At 44.6% G+C, this 20,463-nt stretch overlaps 1 protein-coding gene across 3 annotated transcripts; it reads left to right on the top strand.

Annotated features, from left to right (window-relative positions):
• The first annotated feature begins 4,966 nt into the window (after nt 1–4,966).
• Nucleotides 4,967–14,767, top strand: LOC143977741 (uncharacterized). 3 transcript variants are annotated; one of them, XR_013273863.1, is made up of 6 exons: nt 4,967–5,103; nt 7,618–8,964; nt 10,642–10,818; nt 11,123–11,216; nt 11,648–11,909; nt 14,463–14,767. XR_013273863.1 is itself a non-coding variant. In XM_077478801.1 (5 exons), exons 1-5 carry the CDS (start codon nt 5,025–5,027, stop codon nt 11,826–11,828), a joined length of 1,878 nt encoding a protein of 625 aa, XP_077334927.1. In that variant the 5' UTR covers nt 4,967–5,024; the 3' UTR covers nt 11,829–11,968. The 3 variants fall into 3 exon arrangements, 2 of the variants coding, with proteins under 2 accessions (XP_077334927.1, XP_077334928.1); XM_077478801.1 differs by lacking the exon at nt 14,463–14,767 and having other exon boundaries at nt 11,648–11,968; XM_077478802.1 differs by lacking the exons at nt 4,967–5,103; nt 14,463–14,767 and adding an exon at nt 5,639–5,788 and having other exon boundaries at nt 11,648–11,968.
• Nucleotides 14,768–20,463: the final 5,696 nt, after the last annotated feature.

Raw genomic sequence — 20,463 nt, 5'->3', positions numbered from 1 at the left:
TTTTTCTTAAAAAGCACTGCTGCATATTTCTGCACAGAAATGAACTGCAAAGACAAACCGCCGGACTTTGAAGCGGAGGACCGCCGGACTTTCCGAAAGAGCGGACCCGCCAACACACAACCGGACTTATCCGGCGGACTAGGTACGCCGGACTATGGCGGGAGTCCGCCGTACTTTTGAAAATGAACGACTTAACCACACACGGAGGAAAGTCCGTTTATTTTGAACACGGCTCCAGGTAGCTGGGACTAGTGAAGGAAGTCGATGTCACCGCCTTCGGCGGCTAGATTGACACGTCGCTGGCCGCGTCACCTGGTATGGACTTAAAGGGGAAGCCCTATGCCGAAAAAACGCGCGCCCCCCCCCCCCCGGTCCATATAAGACCCTTATCTGAGCACGCAGCCCAGCCGGTCAGGAAAGGGGGCGGGGACGAGCGAGCGCCCCCCCCCCCCTCCTGAGCCGTACCAGGCCGCGTGCCCTCAACATGGGGGGGTGCTTTGGGGAAGGTGGGGCCCCCCACCCCAAAGCACCTTGTCCCCTTGTTGATGAGGACAAGGGCTCCCGGATTCTGATAAGCCCCCTACCCGAAGACCCCAACAGCCATCGGCCAGGGTTGTCGGGGTCTGCGATCAGCAGACTGATCGGAATCCGGGAGCCCCTTTAATAAGGGGGCCCCCAGATACCGGCCCCACACCCTATGTTAATGAGTATGGGGTACAATGTACCCCCCTACCCATTCACCTGTGAAAAAAAAAAAGAAGAAAAGAAGTAGTAAATAAAACACAACACAAGGTTTCAAAATCATTTGTTGCACATCTCCGGGGGTCTTCTCGCCAGACTCCTTCGCCATCTTCTGCTCTTTTACTAGTGGAGGAGCCCGACTTTGGGGGTCTTGAACCCCTCTTCAGTTCTTCTTGCCGGGGCTCCGCTTTCTGCCTTTAAGCTCTTTTACTAGCGGTGGCCCGGTCTTCTGTCGCCGCCTCTTCTTCCGACTTCGGGGGTCTTGTCCCCCTCTTCAGTTCTTCGTGCCGGGCCTCTGCTCCTTCTTCCAGCTCTTTTACTGGCGGTGGCCCGGTCTTCTGTCGCCGCCTTCTCTTCTTCCTTGAGATGTTGACTCAATGCTGTCTCTGGTCGTAATGACAGGGATGTGTTGCGCGGCGACATATATAGGGACAATGGGCGGGGTCACCGGTGATGTCCCCGCCTATTATGAGGTCACAGTCCAGCATCCCATTGCCCCTATATAAGTTGCCGCGCAACATGTCCCTTTTTATTACAGCCAGAGACAGCGTTGAGTCAACATCTCAAAGGAAGAAGAGAAGAAGATGACAGAGGCCCGGCAAGAAGAACGGAAGAGGGGGACAAGACCCCCAAAGTCGTAAGAAGACCCCCAGGAGGCGATGAAGAAAGCCGGGCTCCTCCGCTATTAAAAGAGCTAGCAAAAGAGCAGAACATAGCGGAGGAGTCCGGCAAGAAGAACCCCCCCCCCAAGACGGAAGAAGACCCTCGGAGCTGTGCAATAAATGATATTGAAACCGTGTGTTGTATTTACATTTTTTTCACAGGTGAATGGGTAGGAGTACATTGTATCCCATACTCATTCAGATAAGGTGGGGGGGGGCTAGCAACATGTCAATCTCGCAGCCTAAGGCAGCAACATTGACCTCCTGTGCTAGTCCCTTGTACCTGGAGCCGGGTTCGAAATGAACTGACTTTTCTCCATGTGCGGGAAAGTCTGTTCATTTCAAAAGTGCGGCGGACTAGCACACACACGGCCAGATTGTCCGCTGCACTCTCAGTCCGGCAGACAATTTTTGAGTCAAAACTACTTTCTAAGTCCACCTTAATTTTGAGTCAAAACTACTTTCTAAGTCCAGGACTTTTAGGGGAAAAAAAAAAAAAAGTCCGCCGGAGCCCACACACAGGCGGATTGTCCGGATAGTTTGATCGTGTGTACGCGGCATTAAATGCACATTCAGAAATGCAGTGTGAACACAGATTGCTTGCACCACAAACCCTAAACCATGATCCTTCACTCCATAGACAGAGCTATGGCCACTGCTCACAGGAATGGTTGTTATATATGGAAATGTAAATTTCAGAGTGTTTGTGATAAACTTGGCGTCCTCGGACGGTAACTCCATAGAGAACACATACATCACATCTAAAAATTTGAGTAGTAAACAAGGGATGGATTTTCTTCATCAATTGGGATGTACAGAGCAGCCCAGAGGCCATAGACTTTCCACAGCTCCATATTAGGCCTCTCTAACACTTGTGCGACCTGAAAGTGACACGACTTGAAGTAATTCCTGTGTAATCTTGAGGTCTATGGAGCTCAAGTCGCATCAAAGTCGGGCCAAAGTTGTGCAGGGACAACTTTGAAGTCACATAGATGTGAATGGTACTCATTGAAAATCATGGGGTACATCTTGTCATGCGACTTTACAGTCCCAAGTCGCATGTCTTTATGTTCCTTTATTTGCGTAAGGGGTGGAGACTATCACTGCACCGAAGATTGTAACTCCTCCCAGTCCTGTCCCAAGTTCTCTTCTGAATCAAAACAAGTAACAAGTAGCTGATGATAGAACAGGAAGCAATGAGCAACACATATTTACATGCATGTCAACTGTTTGCATTATAATAAATGTCTGCTTATAGGGCCACATCACACCACATACAGTCCAGTGGGTTTTTTTTTTTCACATCAAAAATGCATTGAAAGTAGGTTATATAGTTTACAATAGCACAGTTCACACCAGTTGCAGTTCCATAAAAAGTAGAACATGCTGCATTTTCCTGCACTGGAACGCTGTAAAATGCATCAAAAATGCCCTGGAACACAGATGTCCTTATTTAGGGCCAGTTCACACCATAAAAATACAGTTCTGCATTTGACACATTTTTTTTATGTGCTTTTGACTCATTTTTGATGCAGTCCTATTTTCTTAAACCTTAAATAGGGACATGTGTTTTCCAGTAAGTTTTATGCATGCAGAAATGCATCTGGAACACATTCAGACTACGTTCCCATGGTGTGAACTGGCCCTAAATAAGGACGTGTGTTCTGATGCGTTCCAGTGTATTTGATGCGTTGCACAGCGTTTCAGTATGGACCAGTCCTGGAAAAATGCAGCATGTTCTACTTTTTTTCTGAAACTGCAAGCACTGGTGTGAACTATGCCATTGAAAACCATAACCTAATTTCCATGCATTGTTAATGCAGAAGAAAAAAAAAACCCCCACAGCACTGGAATAAGGTTAAGAAAATAGGGGGGGGGGGGAGGGAATATGCATTGTACTGCATCAAAAACGCACTGGAACACTGTACTGCATCAAAAACTATGCAAAAATGTGCATGCAGAAGTGCATCTGGAACAAATCTGGACTGCATTTCGATGGTGTGAACAGGCCCTTAGACCCGCTATTTTTAGCACTGCTTTACCGTAGTTTTAGTGGCGCTATTTCAATGGGAAGGAGCGGCGAGTTCACCGCTCCAAAGAAGCTGCTGGCAGGAATTTTTCTGATGCCCTGCCAGCGCACCGCTCCAGTGTGAAAGCCTTCAGGAGTGAATGGAGCCGCTGTTTTAAGGCAGTTTGCAGGTGCTATTTTAAACGCTTTAGCATCTGCAAAACGCTCCCAGTGTGAAAGGGGTCTCAGGTTTTATTTACAGCAGATACAGTCAGGTGCGCTTATAAAACACAGCAAAAACGCACATGCAAGAAAAATGAATATATTTCAATGAGCCTAGTTTACACTTTTTTTTTTTTTTTTTTAAATGAACATAAAAACACTGCAGAGTTCAGTAGCATGCTGCATTTTTCTGAATCAGAACGCACTGAAAACAAGCATAAATGCATATAATTATCTCAAAACTGAACATGAATGCATGTGAATGCATGCCAACATATCAAAAACACACATGAATGCAAGTTAATGCATGTAAACACTTAGTAAAGCATTTTAGGAAATTAAAAAAATAAATAAAATAAATAAATAGATTGCAAATGCATTTAAATGCACTGAAAACCCACTAACTGTACATTTCTGCGTTTACATGCATTTTAGTGAACATAGATTAATGTATAAATAAAGAGAGAAGAAAAACAAAAAAAAAAAACACTAGGCTCACCTCACTATAACATCACATGACTCACTCTACAGTGTGAAAAAACAAAAAAAAACAAAACAAAAAAAACGGCTCATGTTACTATGACAACACATGATCACATGACCTACTCTATACAGTGTGGTGCAGTGAAGGCAGAGCCTCAGATAACACGAGTGGTTTGAGGAGTGAGGACGTGTTAATCTTTGTCTCTGACAAAACTAGAAAAGCGACGATGACAAATTCAATGTTATTATTTCTAATCGCGTTGGCTGTGCCAATCGCATTGATCGATGGATTTCCGGTATCAAGAGGTAATATTACACACTATTATAGTTTTCTTAGGAATAAAAAGCAGTCACATTATACACATTGCACTCAATTCCCATCACTTTAATAGAAGGATCTTAGCTTCAGCCACATCATGACAATACATAACTAGAAAAGTCTACAATTTCTGGGGAAATTGTGTGAAGTGTTCTTGCCTCCACCTACTGGAGTGGATGGAGTAACTGTTGCGTGGTTGGAGTGGCTCGAGTAACTAAAAAGTGTTAAAAAGCTTAATATCAAAAAACTTTTTGGGGGAAAAAAAAAAAATTTTTTTTTTTACAAAAAAACAAGTTTTGAAAACGTTTTTTTGTTTCGTTTTTTCAAAAAGCGTCTTTTTTTTGAAAAAAATAAAATAAAAATAAAAAAACGGTTTTGAAAAAATAAAACCTAGGCTCACCTCACTATGACATCACATGACTCACTCTACAGTGTGAAAAATAACGGCTCATGTTACTATGACAACACATGATCACATGACCTACTCTATAAAGTGTGGTGCAGTCAAGGCAGAGCCTCAGATAACACGAGTGGTTTGAGGAGTGAGGACGTGTTAATCTTTGTCTCTGACAAAACTAGAAAAGCGACGATGACAAATTCAATGTTATTATTTCTAATCGCGTTGGCTGTGCCAATCGCATTGATCGATGGATTTCCGGTATCAAGAGGTAATATTACACACTATTATAGTTTTCTTAGGAATAAAAAGCAGTCACATTATACACATTGCACTCAATTTCCATCACTTTAATAGAAGGATCTTAGCTTCAGCCACATCATGACAATACATAACTAGAAAAGTCTACAATTTCTGGGTAAATTGTGTGAAGTGTTCTTGCCTCCACCTATTGGAGTGGGTGGAGTAACTGTTGCGTGGTTGGAGTGGTTCGAGTAACTAAAAAGTGTTAAAAAGCTTAATATCAAAAAACTTTTTTGGGGAAAAAATTTTTTTTTTTTTTTTTTTTTTTTACAAAAAACAAGTTTTGAAAACGTTTTTTTGTTTTGTTTTTTCAAAAAGCGTCTTTTTTTTGAAAAAAATAAAAATAAAAATAAAAAAACGGTTTTGAAAAAATAAAACCTAGGCTCACCTCACTATGACATCACATGACTCACTCTACAGTGTGAAAAAAAACGGCTCATGTTACTATGACAACACATGATCACATGACTCACTCTATACAGTGTGGTGCAGTCAAGGCAGAGCCTCAGATAACACGAGTGGTTTGAGTGAGGACGTGTTAATCTTTGTCTCTGACAAAACTAGAAAAGCGACGATGACAAATTCAATGTTATTATTTTTAATCGCGTTGGCTGTGCCAATCGCATTGATCAACGGATTTCCGGTATCAAGAGGTAACATTACACACTATTATAGTTTTGTTTTTTTTCTTCAAAATGTTTTGGCTAATAATGGGGTGGTTATAAATTATTTGGCTGATCATGGGGGGGGGGGGGTCATAATATTTTGGATGATTTTGGGGTGGTCATAATGTTTTGGCTCATCGTGGGGTTGTCAGCTTTTGTAACCTCCCACTCTAGTTTTGAAGATGTCGCTGTTCATTCCTGTGGGACCAATTTCCCCGCAAAAACTTTATTTCGTGGACCATTCGGCAAAACGTTCCACAAAGTAATATCACACCAATCGGGAACAATCCGCACGTTTCAGTATATTGTTGTGTATGTAGTGTAAAAGCTGTGGGAGGAGTTAGGGTGGTAAATTTGGCTATAATAAGAACATATATATGTGAGAGAACAGTAAGTGGTCTTGCTATGCAAGAACACTTAATAAAGTCCACAGATTCTAAACGTTTTTTTAGGCACAGCTCAGACTTAATCAGATATATCATGTAAATGTATGCAAAGTGACGAAGAGAGTTATAGAGCGTAAATCAGCGTGTTTACTGCATAAGATCCAAATATTTCCGGGTATTCCACTCACATTAACAACAGAGCAGAACCAGAAGTAGCCGAACAGCTTGCGTCTCACCGTCCGGAAATGACATCACTGCCTGTGGTCAGCTGACACGATTTGTCCCGCCCACAGGTCGCTTTCTAAGTGGTGTAGTATGTCAATATATAAGGCTCAACTCCCCCCAGCTATTCTGAATCACATGATGGTTGAGAGTAACATCACATCCTCTTCCTGTGTTTTGTTAGGAGGTGTAGCCCGCTTCACTTTCACTAAATCATCCATATTGGTACACCCAAAAAAAAAAAAATCTAAAAAAAAAAAAAAGATGGGACTTGAATATAAGTTTGTAACGGTCTGAGGAATATCCAAATCTAATTAATCGAGGGGAAAATATTACAAGGCTAAAATATTAATATGTGAATGTATTCCATAAATTATTACATTGTACAACTAATGACGTATACAGTCAGGAAAGCCAATACATTTAAATATGATAGTAAACTGGCGCCATCATGTGGGCACATCGAAATATTATTATTTTAATAAAATTCCAATTTCTATATACAAAGGTGTATACGATCTAGAATGGATTAGTAATGTGGACCCTGTGTCCATACATGAAATAAATCTGTTAGATACATTTTGTTACTGTCCAAACAATTCAAAACCCCAACCAAAAACAATCCCATCATCACCAGGCTCCAACTAATGCATCACTGAGTTTTCATATGTACTCCCATCTAAATGTAAACATCAGAACACACCCATACATCTTCACCCCGTCTCTTATGTATTGATTCTATAATTGGATTGAATTTGATGTTTGGAATTTAATGGGAAATAAATTAAATTATGATAACTAATAATTGGATATAATTTATATATATATATATATATATATATATATTTATATATCCTTATGCATATGGCATAAGGGAATAGAAGCCATAGAGATACATCTTATACACAGTACATGGGAATTCCAATATACATTACATGGAGATTACAATTAAATAGACTTTGTCGCAAAACACCTGTGCGAGAAGGCTGTACTGGAAGTAACCATCGCCTGACATGCTAGTTCCAGGGCAACTTAGAGAATGAGATTTCAACTCATCGTCCTAGAAATAGCATTCAGTAAATGGGTCAGGGAACAGCTACTAGACATACAATGATTGCATATAATATATTAGGATTGTACTCATCTTTCTTAGATAATATAAAACTGAGAAACTAATATTTTTATTTCTTTTCTCTTCTGTGATTATAGATATTAATGAACGATATAGACCTGCTGTGTACGAACCGCCAGGCGATGAGTACAAGGCGGAGTTATTTGCACCTACGTCGTTTGGGCCAACAGGGGAAGATACCAAAGATGATGAGAAGGATTTTCCTGCAGAGTCCGAGCACAAAGTGGATGTGCTATATGCACCTGAAGAGTCCAAACTCGCACCTGAGGCGCACATAGCGGACGTGCTATATACACCTGAAGAGTCTGAGCTCGCACCTGAGGAGCACAAATCGGACGTGCTATATGCACCTGAAGAGTCCAAACTCGCACCTGAGGTGCACATAGCGGACGTTCTCTATGCACCTGAAGAGTCTGAGCTCGCACCTGAGGAGCACAAATCGGACATGCTATATGCACCGGAAGAGTCCAAACTCGCACCTGAAGAGCACAAAGTGTATGTACTACATGCACCTGAAGATAAAACTGAGAAATTAATATTTTCATTTCTTTTCAATCCTGAGATTACAAATCAGAAAGAACGTTATGTACCTGAAGAGTCAGAGCTCGCACCTGAAGAGCATAAAGTGGATGCGCTATATGCATCTGAAGAGCCTGACCTTGCATCTGAAGAGCCTAGTCTCGCACCTGAGGAGCACAATGCGGAGCCCAATCTCGCACCTGAGGAGGACAAAGCAGATGCGCTATATTCACCTGAAGAGTCCAAACTTACAGGTGAGCAGCAAAAGTCAGACCTGCCATATGAGCCTGCAGAGTCCAAGCTCACAGGTAAGGATACCCAAGCAGATGAGATGGATTTATCTGCGGAGTCCGAGCTCACAGGTGAAGATACGAAGGCAGATGAGATGGATGTATCTGCGGAGTCCGAGCTCACAGGTGAGGATATGAAGGCAGATGAGATGGATGTATCTGCGGAGTCCGAGCTCACAGGTGAGCAAGACAAAATGGATATGCTATCTGCACCTGCAGAGTCTGAGCGCAATGGTGAGGAGCTCAACGTCAACAGGCCATATGAACCTACAGAATCCATACTCTCAGCTGAAAATACCAACGTAGATGAGACAGATGTACCTGTGGAGTCCAAGCTTGCAGGTGAGGAGCACAAAGTGGATGCACCAGGTGAACCTGCAGAGTCTGAACTCACAGATAGATTGCGATGGATGGCAGATGAGGAGGATTTAGCTGCAGAGTCGAATCTGTCAGCCGAAGATACCAAATCTGATAAGATGGATATATCTGCGGAGTCTGAGCTCACAGGTGAAGATAGGAAGGCAGATGAGATGGATGTATCTGTGGAGTCTGAGCTCACAGGTGAAGATAGGAAGGCAGATGTGACGTCTCAGCCCCCAGACACCCAGGATACAGGTAAGAGAATATAACGTGATCATTTGAAGTCAGTGCTCTAATCAATGACTTCAATTTTGTCCGATTCCTGCTGAAATGACAAACAGTGACTGCATCCTATCAGATGGAATCATTGTTTGGCAGCACCAGCAGCCATAGCTGCTTGAATATGATAGAGATTCCTCCATTCATGCTGCTATTAGGCTGCTTTCACACTGGGGCGAGAGCAGCGTCGGCGGTAAAGCGCCGCTATTTTTAGCGGCGCTTTACCGTCGTTTTAGCGGCGGTGTGCGGGCGCTAGCGGGGTGGTTTTAACCCCCGCTAGCGGCCGAAAAGGGGTTAAACCCGCCCGCAAAGCGCCGCTGCAGCGGCGCTTTGCCGGCGGTATTGCCGCGGTGTCCCATTGATTTCAATGGGTAGCAGCGGTATAGGAGCGGTGAATACACCGCTCCTTCACCGCTGCAAAGATGCGGCTGGCAGGACTTTTTTCACCGTCCTGCCAGCGCATCGCTCCAGTGTGAAAGCCCTCCGGCTTTCACACTGGAGTTAAAGGGGCCGGTTTTTTTCAGGCGTTACACAGGCGCTATTTATAGCGCTGTAACGCCTGAATACCGCCCCAGTGTGAAAGCAGCCTTAGGGAAGACTTGCACAGTGTGCAGAAAAACTATTTGAGGGGTTTGAAAACTTGGGTGACTTCCTGGGAATTGAATTCCCTGCACATCCTGTCCTGTCTCCCAAATCCTTGGCTATGCTGTGTACCGACTAGCTGCCGAGTCCATACTTTTATAGATGCTTGCCCAGTCTTTCTTTTATTTTTTGGTATTTCTAGGGGACTTCCATTCACCCCTATGGTGAGGTCCCTGCATGTATATTTTATGAATGTCCAATAGTCAAACCAATTATGGAATTTGGGGTTCTAAAAAAGGACAATTATCAGTTCTAAGCAAATACACATTCTTTGTCATGAAGCAAAACACCTGTGTGAGAAGGCTCTAATCTAATGGAAGTAACCATCCCCTGACTCAGGAACCACACGCTTATGTCAAGTCAGTGCCTCGGCGAATAGGTTCTGTCCCACTGCCCCAGAACTAGCATGCAGAACACGAGCCACGGAAAATCTGCTTCAAGCCAACAGGGCTTTCTCACAACAAAATCCTATCGTGTGTACTTTCATGCCCTGTACACACGATAGGATTTTTTGACAACAAAATCCATGGGATGTTGGCTCAAACTTGCCTTGCATACACACGGTCACGCAAAGTTGGTCGGAAATTCCGAACGTCAAGAACGTGGCGAAGTACTACACGTACGACAAGCCGAGAAAAATTACGTTCAATAGCCAGTGCTGCTCTTCTGCTTGATTCCGAGCATGTGTGGCACTTTGTGCGTCGGAATTTTGTACACACAATCGGAATTTCCGACGGACAACGGATTTTGTTGTTGGAAAATTTGAGAACCAGATCTCAAATTTTGTGTGACATAAATTCCTATGGTAAATGTGTTATGGAGCCTACACACGGTCAGAATTTCCGACAAGTCCTATCCCACATTTTCCATCGGAAAATCCTATTGTGTGTACAGGGCATAATCATATTTTTAATGTATAAATAACATTCGCAATTTTGTATCCTCATAGATAATGTAACCCAAGGATGTACCTGAGAAATTTATATCTTTATTTCTTTTCTGTGATTCTAGGATTAGATCATCATGAGTATACTGCTTTGCTGGATAGCGACTATCAGTATATTCCATCCCTGGGAAAAGATCATCAATACTTGAGCAATTTGCCGGGTGGTCAGAGGATGCTGGATGAACCCGGAGACCAAGATTCCTCAGAAGATGTCCGGGCTTGGTATCACATCCAGGTGCAAGGTAAGTGAAATGTTCTGAAATAATAATAGGCTTAATGCCGCTAGTGTAATATTAATTATGTTTTAAAGCAGAGCTCCAGCCAAAACGTTCCTCTTTTTGAGATGATATGGTGTGGGGAGGAGTTGGGAAGATTTCTTCTTACTTCCTGTGTGCTCTCCAGGAGACATAAAATGTGTTCTTAATTTCCCCACCTGGAATTCCACATGATTAATTTTACCCAGCTATGTTATCATCCAGATACATTTAGAAGTGCTTACATGTGCTCTTATCAGTGAAAATAACATCTTCTTTCCTTCTTTTATAGAAGTTCCTGTTTGGCTCCTAGCTCTCATGACAGTGATACTCAGTGGGATTTTCTTCATGTTGGTCCTCATCTGCATTTGCGTAGCAAAGACTCAGTAAGTATCCACAATTTATACAATTCAAGATGTGTGTTTTTTTGTTTTGTTTTTTTGCCATAATCGTACATATAAACAGCAAAGCCTGGAGCAGGGTGGTGCTGTAATAGCACATAGGCCCCTGATCCAGTATTTCCAGGCATGTGCCGGTGACTACCTGTGGTATGACATGGGCCAATGATCCAATACTTCTAGGCCTGTGCTGGTGATAGCCTATGGTCCCACGTAGGCCCCAAACCAGTATTTCTTGGTCTGTGCCAGTGACAACGATCTATAATCCAGTACTTTCAGGCCTGTCTTGGTGACAACCTGTGATACCATGTTGGGCCCCTGACAGTGTTTCCAGGCTTATCCTGCTGTTTACCTTCGACTGTGTTTGTTGTTGCCCATTTTTTGTATTGTCCACTAAAAACGTTTTCCTCTTTTTTCAGGTGGAAACAAAAAGCAAGACTAAATGAAATAGAGCAACTAATAAGCGTTGTTGTTATAAAAAACAATAGATTGCACAAAGAAAGGAAGTATTTTACCCAACCAACAGATGAGGAAATGGAACTATATCTCGAGGATGTGCTACTGGAAATGGAAAGAGAAGGGAGTATTGCCCCCGTTTAGAATTACAGTTGGCACTGCTAGCTATAACCTGCGGGCGGTGCTGATCAAGTGGGGAAAACCTGATGCAGTGGTTTTACAACAGTAAGTGCTGGGACAAGGCGTGGGCAGGAGGAGCGGCTGCCCTGGGCACTATGGTATTATGTGGGGTGGGTGGGGGGGCACCACAAGGAGATTGAGGGGACGGGATTTGTGTTGGATGGGGGAATTTGGGGGGTGGTAGGGGTTAATTGTTCTAGCAGGACAGATTTGGGGAGGTGTGCTAGGAATACGTGTGTGTGTGTGTGTGTGGGGGGGACAGAGGACACTGGTGTGTGTGTGTGTGTGTGGGGGGGAGACAGAGGACACTGGTGTGTGTGTGTGTGTGTGTGTGTGTGTGGGGGGGTGCAGAGGACACTGGTGGGTATGGGGGGTGCAGAGGACACTGGTGTGTGTGTGTGTGTGGGGGGGGGGGGTGGGTGGGTGGGTGCAGAGGACACTGGTGTGTGTGTGTGTGTGGGGGGGGATGGGGGGTGGGTGCAGAGGACACTGGTGTGTGTGTGTGGGGGGGGGGTGCAGAGGACACTGGTGGGTATGGGGGGGGTGCAGAGGACACTGGTGTGTGTGTGGGGGGGGGCAAAGGACACTGGTGTGTATGGGGGGGTGGAGAGGACAATAGTGTGTGGGGGGGGGGGGTGCAGAGGACACTGGTGTGTAGGACACTGTTTTGGGGGGCACAGGACACTATTGTTGGGGAAGGGTCAGAAGTGGCAGAGTACACAAGCACTACACTGACACCAGTTCACATAGACACACATTTAACCCCCTGATAACCCCCCCCCAGGTTACCATTTCACCCTCTGTCACAGTATCACTAAGTACTGTGTACAGATTTTTTTACCGATCACTGTATTGGTGTCACCTATGAAGCTAAATAGCATTAGGGCCAGTTAGCGTCAGTCCCAGATAGGTTCAGAGTACCTGCCATATATTCCCTAATAAATATTTAACCCCTTGATCACCCCCAGTTAACCCTTTTAGGCCCTGTCACAGTATCATCAGTACAGTGTACAGATTTTTTTTCATCGCTGTATTAGTGTCACGGGTGACACTACTTAGTTAGCATCAGTGTCAGTCTTATATAGGGTCAGGGTCCCGCCCTATATTCCCTAATGAAGATTTAGCCCCCTGATCACCCCCCCCCCCCCCAGTTAACCCTTTCACTCACTGTCACAGTGTGGTTAGTACAGTGTACAGATCTTTTTTTTTTCTGATCACTGTATTAGTGTCACGGGTTAGCGTCATTCCTAGACAGTGGCAGATTTGAACTCTTTGATTGGCAGTAACCCTAACACACACTATACTACCATTACTAGTATAGTGAAAAAGAGGGGTGTAACCGCGCTAGAATAATTAAACGAAGGCAATTAAAACACAACAAGCAGCAGCATACAGTGTAATATTGTGCATTTTATTACTACGCAATTGTAAGTGCAATCATGTATAAAATTGTGTATAATAATAACCTATCTCTGTGTTATTAGCAATTTATATTTGCACTTTTCACTTTGATATCAAATCTTATTTATGCACTCTGCATTTTGATGTTTGTGAATATTATTAATGTATTCTTATTCAAATTACATTTGTACTTCTACCTGTAGCAGTATATTCCCTTACTTTGCTGGGAACAGCGCAGCACCAACCCCCACCTAATTTTACTTTCCTATGGGTATGGTTTGACCCATATTCGGTGCCTGCAGCAGTTCCATCCTCATTTTTTCACACATGCTAGTGCAGGAATAACTATATATCCTTTCACAAATTTGACCCTTGCCAGATAATTTGGTTGGAAACCTTTAACAGTTCACGAATGTAAGACCTTTCTGGGCCTATCCCTCAACAAGCGTGCCAGATATGGGATCAAAATGTATAAGCTCTGTGACAGGGCAACACCAGTGGTGGCTGCTGCTCTAGCCGGGGAGGGGGGGGGGGGGGGGGGGGGCAAAAAACAAACCACCCTTCCTCCCCTTGCAGGTGATACTCACGCGGTCAGGCTCTCAATCAGTGCTGATGCAGAGCACTGAGAGATCACTCTGGGCAACCATCTCCACAGGCTCTAAACATGTGCTTCAAAAAAGAAATTAAAAAATGGATGTATTAAGGAGGGCAGGGCCCCTGCTCCCTGTATACCACTGGGCAACAGGCTATACATGGTGTTTCCTGGTTTATGAGGGAAAAGATAGCACTTTGACACCTCTTTCAAACTGCAGTTGGTGCATGTGGCACTGTGCGATCTAATCGCCAGGGCTTCCCCCAACAGTTTGTAAATGCCCCACTTAGACAGGGGGAGAAAGCCTGCTTGAGGTGCAATGAATTGCTTGCATTTCACCACCGCAGTTAACAAAAACAAAAAAGCATATATGCCGAAGCATAGGGGCTGGGGTGGACAGAGGGCGGATTGCCCCTATGCTTCGGCAAATATTTTAAGTAATTTTTCTTGGCAGATTTCTTCATCCATATCAATCAATGTCAATGAAGTAATCTGGAGGTTCTTTTTTTCGTTCTGCCCATGGGTGTCAGGGCTGGGCTCAGCCCTTCCTTCTCTGAGCTTGCCGCTCAGCTGTCGGCTAATTGCCAGCTCCTTTCTCTCCACAGTGACTCAGCTGTTGTTGATCTGCTCGTCAGTCCTGTCTACTTAAAGCCGTCCAGCTCACTTCATTTCTGCCTTCGCCTTTGGTCACATCTCAGAGACTTTTCTCCTGCGTTCCTGTTGAAGACTTGATCGGCTGACGTCCCTTCTGGCTCCTGATTCTGCTTGCCTTACTACTACATTGATCTCTGGCTCTTTGACATTGGCATTGGCTGACTACCCGCTCTGGTTACTGAACTCCTGGCTATGTATTAACTACACTTACTCTGTTTACCTTTTTATTATTATTAAACAAGTGTGATTAACTGTACTTCTGTCTCGGTCTGATTCATGGTTTCTGACAATGGGCTGAGCGGGAAAAAAAAGAACATTGCATGTATGCCCTTTATTAAAAGGGGGTGGATGCAGGGCGGTATTCTAATGATGGGCATAGCATACGCTTTTTTGATTTCACGTCGATCGATGTGAGTAGAGAAATCTATTAGGTTCTCTTTTTTCATGCATGAAAAAAAAGAACATTACAATATATGCGCAACAAGGACCAGCAACATACTGGTATGTTGCTGGACTTTGAGTGGTTATACCGGAATGATGTCTGCAGGTTTAGGCATCATCTCGGTATAGCTTTTTTTCAAAGTAGACGCCTCAAGCTCTTTGCTGAGAGATGTGTTGAATCCATGTAATATTTGATATTTTGCCACAAGTTTCAGGAAAATTGCATTTTTTTTTTTTTTTACACAAAGTTGTCACCAACTATACAGTACAACCTTGGATTACAAGCATAATCCGCTCCTGGGGCATGCTTGTAATCCAAAGCACCCGCATGTCAAAGCGAGTTTCCCCATAGAAGTCAATGGAAGCGAAGATCATACCATATGCAATACTGCATGTGGCCAGAGGTGGGGGCGTGCGGGAGAGACTTGGAATTACTCGGAGACTGCTTGGCTGCGCTCAGAAACCCTTGGAAAGGCTTGGGAACTGAGTATTTCCGAGTACTTTTGAATGACTGAGTGTCACTGGCGTCCCTGCACCTTTGGCCAAATGCGGTACTGCACACCGCAGAGGCTTGACTCCTGCTCGTGTTGCGATACAACACTCCCAAACCAAGTCAGGATTAATAAAAATAATTGCTCATATTGCGAAACGCTTGTTAACCGCGTTACTCCCAATCCGAGGTTCCACTGTATTGCTCACACATGCCATGGGTATATGTGGAATTACACCCCAAAATACATTCTACTGCTTCTCCAGAGTATGGGGATACCACATCTGTAAGACTTAGCCTAGCCGCGTACAGGACCCCAAAAACCAATCCCCATCTTCAGGCTAAGAGCATAAAATGGTAATTTTATTTCCTCACTACCGATCAAAGTTTTGGAGCCCTTGAAATGTCAAGATAGCACAATATCCCCCCAAATGATCGGTAGCACTGTCCCCGTAGGGCTTGCTGTGTGTTGACTTGTTAGGCCTCCCTCTGATTATCTGCAGACAGTTGCTGGGTTTTTCACGTATCCCTCCTTAATCCCATAACATCGTTACTCAAACAGTCCAGGGTATTTGTTTTGTTCATATTTATTGTGGAACTTGGATGAAGAAATGAATAGTGGGATACTCCAACTGAACTATTCACAGTAGATGACAACTCTCACTTGGCCTCACCGGATTACTTGTGGAAGCAGACACACTTCTTTTACCATACTGCCACTTGTATGGAAGAATTAAGTCTTCTTTCTCTCTCTAGTAACAGACTTGAAGCTACTTTATCTTCAGGATACTCTCTAGCATCCTCTTTACTGACACCCGTCCTCTGACTCTTCTAACTGAAGGTTTGGCCCTCACAGGACAGGCCCCATGACAGATGTGTACTCACAACAGGCAGAATCAGATCCTTCCTGGTGTCTATCTTGCAGTTAGCTCTGCAGGACCTCTGGGTTCAGCTTCTCTTTGCCCTTGTGCACACGGTCGGACATTCCGACAACCAAATCCATCGGATAAATTCCGACGGATTTAGTCCGGAATTGGTGTTGCATACACACGGTCGGACTAAGTTGTCGGAATTCTTTCAGTTGCCAAGAATGCGGGGACGTAAGCCGCGTACGACGGGACTAGAAAAGGGAAGTTCAGCACCACGTCCGGCACCATTTGGGCTCCTTCTGCTGATCTTGTGTTTATCGCGTGTTAGTAGAATTTTGGTGAGAGACGATTCGCGCTTTTCAGATTTGTGCTTCAGATCGTTACTGCTCTTCAGTTTGTGCTTGTCGGTGCATATCTGCTTATCAGTGTGTGTAGTCAGTTAGCATTTGTTGGTCATTGTAGACCAGTGTTGCCAACCGCCCGTTAATTTATGGGCAGTCTGTAAATTTCACCCCATTTTCGATGCGCCTGTAAATGTCCGTTACGGGCAGCGGTGCCCGTAAAAAAGATGACTGCAGGCCGACATCTCTACTGCGCATGCGCCGTTCTGAAGCCTGCCAAGCTCGGGAGAACTCGTACACGCTCGGTCGGGCGCCATGGGCGGGCGCATGCGCAGTGATGTAATGTCGCCGCCTGGCACCATTTTTGAATGGCCGCCGCTCGTTCTCGGCGGTGCATCACAATAGCAGGAGACCAGGTCCGGGGAGGTTGATAATGCCTGTGCCTGGCCTGGATAGGATTCGGGAACGAGGAGCACTGACTGACCATCCATCCATCCAGGTCAGTCAGAGCTCAGTCAAATGTGCTGACCTACCTATATACTGAGCCAAGTGTGGAGGAGGAGGAGGAGGGAGGACAGAGCCATCAACAGACAGACCCCCTCCTGTATCATGTCAATTGTCCACACAGCCCCTGACCCCCTGCACCATGTCCATACAGCCCCTGACCCCCTACACCATGTCCATCCAGCCCCTGACCCCCTGCACCATGTCCATACAGCCCTTGACCCCCTGCACCATGTCCGCACAACCTCTGACCCCCTGCACCATGTCCGCACAGCCTCTGACCCCCCCTGCACCGTGTCCGCACAACCTCTGACCCCCCTGCACCAAGTCCACACAACCCTTGACCCCCCTGCATCACATCCACACAGCCCCTGACCCCCTTGCACCGTGTCTGCACAACCTCTGACTCCCCTGCACCATGTCCGCACACAACCGCTGACCCCCTGCACCATGTCTGCACACAACCTCTGACGACCTGCACCATGGGTCCTGCCAGTAAATTTTACTTCGGGGGGTTGGCAACACTGTTGTGGACTATATCTTGGTATATAGTACGCTTTGATTTTCATTGCTTATTGTCTGCTCGTTTCTGGTTTTCAGTTCGTTCTTTCAGGCCTTGCTGTTTATCGGGGCTTTCTGTTGTCCATTCTGACCTGCCGACCGTTTTCAAGCCATGTTTCATGTACGTACTCGTCGTAGAGTTCGTGCTGTGCAGGGGCTTGGTGTTGGACTTTTAGCTTTGATACAAGCCCGGTCCATGAACAAGGCGAGGAGGAGTTTGTGGACCCAGAATTGGTTGCGTCAGTTCTCACACATGCCTTTGCTTCGTGAGATCCAGAACAATCCCGATGATTTCAGGAATTATTTTCGGATGACGGACCCGTTTTTCACCATCTGCTGGCTTTGCTGTTCCCTTATATCAGCAGGCAGGATACCTGCATGCGGCAAGCCATCACTCCGGAGCAGAGGCTCATCGCCACGTTGCGCTACTTGGCGACAGGGATAACTCTTCAGGACCTCAAGTTCGACAGGCATCTCCCCCCAGGCTCTGAGATCATTATTCCAGAGACCTGTTCTGCCATCATTCAGATCCTGCAGAAGGACTATATGAAGTATAAAGAGAGGGGCAGTTTGGGACTTTAAATGAGGCACCAAGAGGAACCGGATGTAGAACAGGTTATTTATTATTAAGCCATAAACATGACATCATACAGTGAAGGATAAAAATTGCAGTAAAGATGTTATTTACAAATACTCAAATAGTAAAAACATTGAACACGAGTGGTATATAATATACAGTAACAGTCCCGTTATTGCTCCATGAACACATTCATATGAAACTTTGAGAAAAAAATAAAAGGAATAAGTGTCCACATAGATACTGTTATCAGAGTATGCATCTTTGCAAGCTTGATGCGTTTCGGGGAATAATACCGCCTCATCAGGAGATGATGCATATGACATATCTGTGAAAAAGATGTATATCATTGAATATATATTGACCCCAATCATCAAGGGAGATATAGGGGAAAAGGAGACATAGACGGGAAATTGCCATTGAATCACTACTCACTTAACAGACTCGACATGCCATTGGCGATCACCGAGAGATAACCTGTTCTACATCCGGTTCCTCTTGGTGCCTCATTTAAAAGGGATTTAAAGTCCCAACCTATTCTTTTCGCTAAGGACTATATGAAGGTAAGTTTTCTCCTTTAACATCACATTCTATGTATTTAATGTTTGCTAATGTGTTGTATTTGTTCCTCATTCCCTAATTACCATGATTGCAATATGCTCTGATTGATATGCTGTCCCTTTTGTCCTCATGCATGCTGGAAGCTTTTCAAGTTCCTTTTTTGTCCTTCATGCATATTTGCCTTCACTAACTTCCCCAGTATGCTCTTCTGGGGCCATAAACCTATAGCCTAGTCACTTATCAATGTATTTTGTCAGCTCCATAGTATTGCTTTCCCCTAAACACCCCCTAAAATGTGTACAAATGTTATGCGTGTGCTTAAATTCATGCAGAGTGCCAGATTTTTTTTTTGGTTGGGCCAAACTCATTAGGAACCCCCTCCCCCCAACTGCTAGGTCAGCTGATAACAATCCTCTATCTGCTGACTCTGCCAAACCCAATACACACTATACCTACCTTTAGATTCTGGTCAGATTTATGGATGAAATTACCAAAGCATGTAGTGCAAGGGCCTGCCTCAATACTTTCAAATGCTACAGTTTAAAGTTTTTTTTGCTCCTATTATTATCTGGATAGGTAATAGCAGAATGTCAAAATGTGCTTCCATTTGTTCCTTTTTTTGTGTTATCACACTTCTTACCTGTCCGGTGGTCTGCCAATAGTGTTGATGTGCAAAATTAGTCATTTTTTTTTATTGTTTGACTCCACAGTTTCCTTCAAAGCCACAGGAATGGCAGACTGTGGCCTCCCACTTTGCCAGCCGTTGGGACTTTCCCAATTGTGGAGGTGCAATTGATGGGGAAACACGTCCGCATCGTCCCACCCCCTAACTCGGGGTCCTACTATTATAATTACAAGGGGTATAATAGTATCGTGATGTTGGCAGTGGTGTTAGTGACCTATGACTTCCTGTATGTGGACGTGGGGAAAAATGGGCGGATGTCGGATGGTGGAGTGTTCGCACGGATGGAATTCTACTGGCGTCTCCAGAGTGGCAGTCTGGGCTTGCCACCTCCAGAGGAGAATGTAGAAGGACTCCCGTTTGTTTTCATCATGGATGAGGCGTTTGCTCTGGCAAACCATCTGATGCGCCCTTTCACGATGAGGACCCTCACCCCGGATCTTTAATGTGCGGCTGGCCAGAGCCAGAAGAGTTGTGGAGAACACTTTCGGGATAATGGCCAGCCGGTTCCACCTATTTTTGACGCCAATACACATGGCGGAATATAAACCAAATTACATTGTGCTTGCCTGCTGCATTCTGCACAATTTTTTGAAAAAACATTCAACAAACTATGTGGCCTCAGCTGGCCCTGATGCAGACTTGCCGGAAAACGTCATCCTCGGGGCCCTTGAAGCTGCTCGTCCTGGCTTGCCCCCCCAAAGCGCCCGCAAGGTCAGAAACCAACACATGGAGTACTTTGTGGGTAGGGGGGCCATTGATATGCCAGACAATGTCAGAGGCATTTTTTTAATAAATTTTTCTTTGAAACTGCAATCATCTTTGTTTTCATTTACTGCTTGGCTTTGTTTTAGGTGTCTCCTAGGTTTTTTTGCTGTTTTTTTTTGTCCCTTTTTCTACAACAGTGCAAAATGAGATGGCAGTCT

This window comes from Lithobates pipiens, unplaced genomic scaffold (genome assembly GCF_037356315.1).
Source record: "Lithobates pipiens isolate NorthernLeopardFrog02 unplaced genomic scaffold, aLitPip1_a1.2 Scaffold_1, whole genome shotgun sequence".
NCBI lineage: Eukaryota > Metazoa > Chordata > Amphibia > Anura > Ranidae > Lithobates > Lithobates pipiens.
This window is presented reverse-complemented; position numbering and strand designations above follow the sequence as displayed.